The sequence below is a fragment of the Perna viridis genome, chromosome 2, assembly GCF_037379345.1.
Source record: "Perna viridis isolate PV_CMFRI_1.1 ecotype Kerala chromosome 2, ASM3737934v1, whole genome shotgun sequence".
NCBI classification, from domain to species: Eukaryota; Metazoa; Mollusca; class Bivalvia; order Mytilida; family Mytilidae; genus Perna; species Perna viridis.
The window spans coordinates 33,923,344-33,933,160 of NC_142446.1; the positions used below are offsets into that span (position 1 = coordinate 33,923,344).

At 34.9% G+C, this 9,817-nt stretch overlaps 1 protein-coding gene across 1 annotated transcript; it reads left to right on the forward strand.

Moving 5' to 3' along the window:
• The first annotated feature begins 274 nt into the window (after positions 1 to 274).
• On the forward strand, positions 275 to 6,584 carry LOC148624745 (lysosomal proton-coupled steroid conjugate and bile acid symporter SLC46A3-like). Its single transcript, XM_088567625.1, has 5 exons — positions 275 to 1,922; positions 3,585 to 4,744; positions 5,070 to 5,153; positions 5,699 to 5,855; positions 6,451 to 6,584. The coding sequence occupies exons 2-5, from the start codon at positions 3,589 to 3,591 to the stop codon at positions 6,503 to 6,505; spliced, it is 1,452 nt and encodes a 483-aa protein (XP_088423751.1). The 5' UTR covers positions 275 to 1,922; positions 3,585 to 3,588; the 3' UTR covers positions 6,506 to 6,584.
• Positions 6,585 to 9,817: the final 3,233 nt, after the last annotated feature.

Consider the following 9,817-nt stretch of genomic DNA (forward strand, 5'->3'; position numbering starts at 1 on the left):
TCGACTTGATGTGAAAATATCTATGTAAAATTAACCCCCAAGAACCTCCAAAGGAAGTGAGAGATGAAGGGCTACTTTGATTCTGATCAAATTCTTATCCTGTGTCAATCATTTAATTGGAATTTAAATTCATAGCTGTAACAAGCTTAAATTAAAATACATACTTGCCCGAACTGTTCAGGGTTCGACTTCTGCAGACGTATCAAGCTGCGCTCAGCGAAGCAATTTATTGAACCATTTGTTAATGTTTTATCGATGATCATGAAAACCGAACTCTGCTTGATTAGAAAGAAATGTCTTCTAAACGAAAAGTATAGTCGTTAAGTAAAGTCAGCAGTCGATAGCTCAGTTTCAGTCAAGCTCAAGGGGTCATACTGTATCCGAAAGTCAAAGCACAGATGCTGACAAGTGAGTGTCAGGTTTTTGTATATCCGTAATTTTTTTTCTTCTCTTGTATAAATGGTATCACCTTTTTGACGTCGTTAGGCTCGTCGTTGTTGGCGTCCGTTAACTTTAGTTTATTTTCAAGAACTAGAGTAAGACTTACCCAAACTCACGTTGTTCCTAGGGATAGCCCTCAGGCGCGTAGCTGTCGTTAGGCAAAAAAGCTGTTGCCTGCACTTAACTTTTTTTTTGAGATAAAATACAACCAGGAGAGGGATAAAACCGCCCTGCACTTGCCTACGTTTCAATTTGGCCTCAACTATGCGCCTGACCCCACCCCATTTTGAAATAGGGGTTAAAAGGGGAAAATGGGCGTTATCATTAGAATTGATAGGGAAGATTGTTGTTGATCAAATTTCTATGATTCAGATCTCAATCTGTTCCTATTGAACTTCGTTTTTTTGCGGGTTAGGTTTATCTTAAACCATTTTGGAATTAAAGAGGGACAAAAAATTGCCATATGCCAAGAAAAAATTCCAACTTCTTAATTTTTGGTCCGATTTTTATTTTTTTTTTCTTCGATTTTTCATGCAAATCTCTGCCTGTGATTTTTCATTCAACTTTCACATATTTTTGACGGTTCTCGAGTTATAAGGGGCCGAACTGGCCACATCCCCAAAAATTCGACCTTTTTATTTTTGGTCCGTTTTCGAATTCTTTTATTGGAAAATCCTTGCCTGCATGTTTCAGTCAGATTTCAGATTTAGGTTCCAGTGCCTCAGATGTTGTTTGAAACATATATTAGTGGCTTGAACTGTTTGTTAGGCCTCAGTGGTACATGTATTTATGTATTTATCCACTTGCGAATTGTTAGACGTCAAAGCTTAGGAAATGCTTAGTGCTAGCGATGTGTAGAAAATAACAAGATTGCCATGAAAGTGCTGACTTGTCTTGTTTAAGTGTTTCATGTTAAAAAGATTAGAAGTGTTTGTTTGTATTTTGTTTTTTGTTTTGTTTTGTTTTTTTCTTTTTTTGTGATGTGTTTTTTTACTTTCAGAAAAGTTAACTGTTTCATCTTGTTTTTAAAAATAAATGCTATAACTTTGGGTTAATAACAAAGTCCAGATGGTTTGGAAAATGACAATTTTCACAATCTAGTTAAAACGTTAACAATATACACTAATTCTGCATTGCGGTCATTGCATGTAGAGATAGTCTTAATTAGACTGGACAACAATTTGACTTACTGATATATGTATGAAATACGTCAGATCACATACACTTTATGTAGATAAGCGACAATATAGTGGTAGCATATCAAAATTTTATATGAATTTACATTAATACCATTGATATGATATTATTTGTGGTTTGTATAATTCATTACTTGTTAATTTTATGAGGTTAATATACAAGTACGTCACATGGGCAATAGGAATCACCACATCAGGTCAAGTTCATGAACAAGTCGTTCGTCTTTTTGATATTTTCCCTCAGTCAAATACATAGGATTATACTTCATTTGGGAAAATAATACGGTAGGTAAAACTGTTATTTTGTCGACTTATCGGGTGTCAATCATCACTATCTTAAGATTCAAAACCTAGGACAGATTATTTTCATTTACTATTTCATTTAAGTGAATACTAATTCCTCACACTTTGTTAAATACTTCTAAATACAGTTATCTACCCATAGGCATGGTCCATTGTTTTCTTATTGAACTGTACCCGTTATACCAGAAATGAATTCGATAGATGTTCCTGATAGGGCAGAGGAAAACCTTACCGGTGAACCTTGTTCTTATTTTAACTTAAGCTTTCGTTCATTGATTGCACAGTGGTATAACAAACAGATCGACGGTTCTTTTTTTTTTTCGGAGTCGTATTGAAGTCTGGTTATAGTTTGCCAATCACGTGTCATGTAGGACAAACGAGTATTTTTTTTTTTTTTTTTTTGTATTTCAAGTTGGATCTTCTGATATGCCTGATTCGAAAATAGAAAATACAGAAATATCAATCATATATATTGAAAATTTCGATATGTTGTACACGTGTTTCAAGGAAAATACTCTCATCAGCTGCATTAGAAATCAAATATATAGGAATATCTAAAGCCGAAATGATATTCATCTCTCTCTCATGACTCTGAAATGTCTGTGAAGTCATCAATTTTAAAAACGTTGATAAGTTAAGAACAATTTCAGACTTAAATATTTTTTTAAGTTTTGTTGCGCTGGTACCTGACTTTATCCTGTTCGGAGTGTCAGTTAAAAAAGAAACGGGATTAGCTCGATTGGTCGAATGTTTCGAACATAATTGCTATCTACGACCAATCATAAAAATATCATTTGTGTTTCGGTGCTGCAGTTTGTCCTATATGAGCAAACACTTTAGAATTTGAATACATTGCTTGCCTCCAGGGCCCGTAGGATGGTCCCAGAAATGCAGAACCACTGTACAAATACATCTGGTCATTGTCCCAGTTTTGCAGTAGGGTCCGGATTGTCGTTTTTCATGCAAGGTTTCTGCATATTGATTGGTATTGCTGTTAGGTTTCACCTTCTTCCTTGTAATTTAATTGGTTGTACATTGAAACCTTACTCGAATAATTCAAGCCCTCACAGTCTCCGATTCTCTCAGACTTTAATGTATTGAGTGATTGATCGTGAGTGGAATATTACGACTGGATTATTCGGGTTAATAAAAATTTTCTATATAGTCTTGAAAACTGGTTATAGTTTGCCAATCACGTGTCATGTAGGACAAACGAGTAATTTTTTTGTATTTTAGGTCGGATCTTCTGGTATGCCTGATTCGAAAATCGAAAATACAGAAATACCAATCTTATATATATATTGAAAATTTCGATATGTTGTACACGTATTTCAAGGAAAATAGCAGTAGGGTCCGGATTGTCGTTTTTCATTCAATGTTTTTCTGCATGTTGATTGGTATTGCTGTTAGGTTTCACCTTCTTCCTAGTAATTTAATTGGTTGTACATTGAAACTTAACTCGAATAATTCAAGCCCTCAGTCTTCGATTCTCTCAGACTTTAATGTATTGAGTGATTGATCGTGAGTGGAATATTACGACTGGATTATTCGGGTTAATAAAAATTTTCTATATGGTTTGACTCCAGTAAGTTTATGTTTTACGATATGTTAGATAACTAAAAGGTTATTGATTTGTTTCTTTAGAGCTATGTGCCAAAAAGAACAGTCGGAGAAAAGTCGGCTGCTTGACAAAGAAGTAATTCCAGTGTTCGGAGAGATTAAGTTTAAATATCCAAAATGGGTAGCATACTCAATTTTGATGGTAATTATTTTGACACACATATATTCTGTAGTTTCTAGTTTATACGTCGTTAACCAGTATGCTTATTCTGCCTTCATGAAGGCGAGGTATCCACACAGAAAATCACAATCATTTAACGAAGACAATTCAGCATGTGCAAGAGATACAAACTCCGAGGCATATAAAGAACAAATTGTTGTACAAAAAGTGACTACAGAATGGAATATATATTGCGCTCTTGCTCAAAATATTCCAGGAATTTTAGTGAATCTAAATTTAGCGACATATAGTGATGTCTACGGAAGGAAGCCGTTTTTTCTCGTTCCCTTGGTTGGAACATTCTTGAAAAATCTTTTTTGTACTTTCGGAATATATTTTGAAATTAATATGCAATATTTTATAGTATTTTACTTTATCGAGGGTTGTACCGGCATATGGGCATCGACTCTTTCCATGGCGTTTTGTTTCATTGCCGACACGACAGAACCTGGGAAAACTCGTTCTCTGATTATTGGGGTAATCGAGGTCGGCGTCGGTATTGGCGCACTTATCGCTACACTGTTTTCGGGATACACAATTAAATGGTGTTCTGGATTTATGTATCCCGAGTTGATATCAGTTGTCGTGGTATTCACTGGGATAATTTTGATTGTAGCAGTTCTTCCTGAATCTCTACATGAGTCAAGAAAACGCGAAGACGTGTCAATATGGGGAAACCTGAAAAGGGCAACTGAATGTTATAGGACGGACTTTTCACCTTCCGGGAAACGGTGGATGTTTATAATTTTGCTGTTTATTTTCATCATGTCAGCATTTAGTATTTTGGGCCGACCAAATGTGGAGACTATATATCAAATGAATAGCCCATTTTGTTGGAACTCGGTTAAGATTGGTTGGTTTGGGACATTAAGAAACATAGCCTGGAGTTTTGGATCTATGATAGTTATTAAAGTATTTCATATTTGCACTACTGATGAAGTTATTGCAATGTTTGGATGTATTACCAGCGCTGTTTCTGCAATTTTAGAAGGAATAGCCTCAAGTGATCTGGTCATGTATCTTGGTGAGTATATCTAATCACTCGTCTTTGAAGAGTTGTATGAGTGGAATGGATTGATTATTCTATTTAAAGTAAATGCAAAATTCTCTATAACCACTATTGCGTTTTTATGTATAGTAAATAATTCAAAGTTCGAATTAGATATCTGTCTATTTTTTTCATTCACTTTTAGAATTCTTGCCAGAGTGTTGCCATATATGTTTTTTTTTTTCGCTAAGTTTAATTATTTCACAGTTTATTTTTAAGCCTTAACTACAGAATATCTCAGTGTTGTACACGTCTTTTTCCCGTTGTAAAATGTTTATCAATCCTCTAATTTTGGCTTCAGCCGCTGCAGCAAGTATAGGCAATATCGTAACCATGCCAATGGTCCGGGCAATCATGTCTCTAATGACGCCTGCGCACAAACAAGGTAAGATTTCCTTCGTAAGAGGATCATGTTCAGCATTGATTTTAAAACATATTAAGTGTAAACAAATAACACTTATAACGTTAAACATGACGTTTTATATGTATTGGAACCAAATTGATAGACTGAAAATATTGTTAACGCTGGTTTGTACGTTTGTTATTTCATTTAATTTACAGGACTTAATGTTTAGATTGTAGTTTACTCAGAAATTGGTTATTCCTTGGGATTCCAACAATTCGCAGTTGAAACAGTATTTTTTATGGAAGTGATCGTTATATAGGATTTTAGATTTTTTTTTTAGTTTTCGCGCCCTTTCGCCTGTTCTTTCGTTCCCCTTTTCAGCGCATTATGACCTATACATGTGTTCATTCTAAAAATGACATACATAATTATGTACAATATTTTAGTACCCTTCATAACAATCGGCATTGTGAACACTTGTGCCCTTATCAGTTTATGAAACTCCAGTAGAATAAATCTACAACACATTACACGTTATGCCATACCGAGACATCTCTAGTTATTGCCACCTTTTTTATTTGCAGGGTCAATATTTGCTGGCATAGCTGCTGTTGAAGTCGTTTGTAACATGATGTCTTCTATATTAGCTAGCGCTGTATATGATGGCACCGTCGCAATCTACAAAGGGTTAACCTTTTTTGTAATGGCTGGGTATAGCATTGTGGCATTCGCACTCTGTTGGTAATTTTTTTTACAATCTTTACATTAAACCCACCTCTTGGAACAAAAGGCTTTATATGTTTACAATTACAGTTATGTACAACCACTACTGGATGTCATGTAGTATTATTACGTAATGTTTAATTTCCATAATGGCCGAGTCATTGGTCCAGGGATAGCCATATTGGACTGAGGAACAGCCAAGGCCCATGGCAAAAATAAATTTCGACAGGTCAGAACTGGGTCAATATATATATTAACTGTTTAGAACAGGATCAATATGAATAATGGCTTATTCTTTGTCGTAAGATTATGCATGTATTGTATTGACAGTTTCGTCATATTTAAGCCTGTATCTTATTACAAGTCAATGAAAGAAAACAGAATGATATGGTCACTGCTAGCTAGACTTCCATATTGATAAGTTTGGGGAATGACAGGTATACCTAAGGAAAAGTAAGCATATTCGTCCAATACTGACGTATTCAAAAATCAACACAGTTGATTTAACTTTTCATTTGTTTTATAAACTCAAAATTACTAACTTAATGGTACTAATTTTTTTTTCAGGCAAAATTTAAATTTCCATTGAAAAAAATGCTCTTTTATTTTTCAGGATTTTCCTCATTAAACGGCAAAGAACCGTATCAGAGTTTAAAATAAACGAATGACCTGAATGAGTTTTGCAGTGCACATGAACGTTTTCTGATTAAGTCTAGTAACTATATATAGAATGACATTATTAAATAAAATAGCTTCAATATATCTTGTTCGCTATGTATATAATGGCATAAAAACATACTCAATATGAACCAGCATGTTAACAAAGAAAAGAAATACATTATCCCATAGGCTGGGAGGGTCCGCCATTCACTTCACTCTATCAATCATGATTACCCCAATTGTTCGAAAATGTAATTTACCCTAGGATAACTCCGGACAGAAGGTAAAACAAAATACATAGATATTAGTGACTACGCTTTCTTATAGAATCAGGAAAGTTGTGGTCACACTTACGGTCAATCTAATTAAAACCGGTCTCGTAGCTCCCGGTTTTCTGTACACGCGACATTTGTAACTTATATCAGAAAAAAACGTAGCTACATGTACTTTATTTAGAATACTTTAAAATCTGAATGGAGGGGAATGCATAGTTAAGCAAACGTTCCTTTCGAGGGAAAACTCTTGGTGTCTCGTATCTGGAACTGGAGACACGAAAACTTGAAGCCTGTTGATGAGGCTTGTTGCAACCAGGAGACCCCCCCCCACTATAGCATAACTGTCCGAAAGAATGAAAAATGAAATTCCCATTCTTTTTTATTTCTTTTTATTTCCTCGGACATGAAGAACGAAGTTGATTGCAAGAGGAGCAATTTCTCTTGTCAGGAGAAATGGATTGTGTATCGAAATTTACAATGTAAATGATTGGTATTTTTTTTTGTATTTAATAATTACTGGGTCGATGATGGGTTCGGCTTCCTATTTTGATGGTTTTGGTTTTAAGTATTTCTTGTAAACTAAGTTTGAATTATGACCTTCCTGCATATTTGATTCTTATACTGCTGATGAAAGGTTTACTTTTTGAAACACGTGTAAAGCATACCGAAATTTACAATATATATTTGTTTTGTATATTTTGTTGTTTGTAACGATAAGATTCTCCTTGATTTTAGTCGGCAAGAACAAGTGATTTGTTATGTTGAATAGACTGCAAATGAGAGTGCGGGAAAAACTGCCTTAATTTCTAGGAAATTGATGTGCTCTTTTCAAGAAGTCTGGACTCAGCACCCCGATATTGATTGACCTTCAAGATATGCATCCCAACCGATGTTGGAGGCGTCTGTGTATGACTGGAAACTGAAGAGGACAAAAGCAGCCTTTCAAAACGTTCAGTTGAACAGTACAACATAACAGACGAAGAGAGAAATCCTGAGAAATAATATGACTTTGGAATTTCCAATTCTGAGTGGCAGGGAGCTATTAATTGGATGGATTAGATGTTTAGTCGACCGAGCGGAACAGTATCTGCTATCAAGTTCGAAAGACTCACTAGTTGAGAGAAGATAAGCGGAGCAGAAACTGTTTCCTGAGAGAGAAACTAATTGTTTTATTTGAATTATGGTACTGAAATTTACCTGAGGAGGAAAAACATAATCCTACATGATTACAGTTAAATGTTCTATCAGAAACATTAAGTCCTGAGACGTTATCAGATCTTGACTTTTCCCAAGAAAAAATAAAACCCAGACTTTGAGATAGTTGACGAGAAGTTCGTCAAAGGGGATGTGGGGGTTATCACCTTTTTATACGACATTTTTCCATTCTCTTCTGTAAAAGAAACAAAAATGGCAAATAATGTCTTATGAGGCTGACTTTATAGCTGATCAGATCCGAAATATAGATTATCGCTTGGCTAGATCCTTTAATCTCAGTTTCTGCTAAATGGATGACGTATTATCTTTAAACAATCCTAATTTCGGGGATTTTATACATCGCAACTACCCCAAAGAACTTGAGATAAAGGATACTACAGACACAACACAACAAAGAACATCAAGTAACTTTTCATTCAGAATTGTCAACTTTACTTTCATCTGTGGCAACATCCCTTCAGCACCTGGTATGGAGTGTTCATATCACAACCCATACGTTTTGCCGAAACTACGCAGACTTTTTGTATAGTGCTAGAACTCTAACAAATAGGCTTCTGGAACAGGGTTATGTTGCTACAAGATTGAAGTCATCACTACAGATGTTTTATGGTCGTCATCATGAACTCATATGGTAAACCTTACGCAATTATACCTTTATTGAGTAACTAGTCTAATACACTAAGCCAATATGGATTTTAACCAGTCTAATATCACGTATTGGATGGGTAAAAGCCGTATTGGACAGCTAAATCCCATATTGGACGGCTATATCCCGTATTGACGCAGTTTTGTATTTTGCATATTGTATAGGCAGTTTTGACCATATTTAGACCAATATTCCTGCGCGCTAGAATTCTAACAAATAGGCTTCTGGAATAGGGTTATGTTTCTACAAGATTGAAGTCATCACTGCAGATGTTTTATGGTCGTCATCATGAACTCGTGGATCGTTACGGTGCATCCATCTGCGCCATGAAAACTGATTTATTCAACGTGTCATAGTTTTCCTTTCCTCTTTCGTCTACCCCGGACTTAACTTTTTTATGAGCAACTCGGCGGGTGTTTCTAGAAAAGCAGAGGACGCTTACCGTACCGGTGCACCCGGTCCGTGCTCCCAGTTTTTAGTGGAGTCCGAGTTGCTCATTTGCTTTTGTTGCTTTGTATGTATGATTTTAGTTACTTTATGTTCTTTGTTGTGTATGTCTGTTTTCCATGTCTGGTCTTTGTCCTTGGATTACATTCGTTTGATTACCGCTATAACCTTGGTTCCCTTGATTACTCCTAGTCAATAAATACAATTATTACCATTACTGTGAACATGGTTGTACATTATTCAATTGATATGGTAGCTGAAACATCGTTGTTAAAGTGTATGTATACTTACAATAGACTCTTTATAATATTCAAGCAGTTTGATATGAAAGAGGACTTTACATTAGTTGTGGTTGAATAAACAACAGAATGACCGTATTTTTGTTACATATCACGTTTAATTTTATCTCATTATAAGTAACTAAAAATGTGCATGTTAGAAGAAAATGTTTCTCGTTTTCTATTTCAATTGAGTTACATAAGGGACAATATCCTTCATTTCCAGAAATATTCAAATGTATTGCTCGGTACTTCATTCGTCACAAAAAAGAAGATGAAAAAAATAGCATCAACTTTTAATTTACAAAAAAAAAAAAAAAAATATTAACATAAGGTTTTTGACCGATAAATATGACTTCTGAGAGTCAAATATTTTTGCACTCTAATAAAAAAAAACAAAACATTTTTGCTTATTTTGACTTAGACTAAATACAACATAACAAATACTATTCATTTACC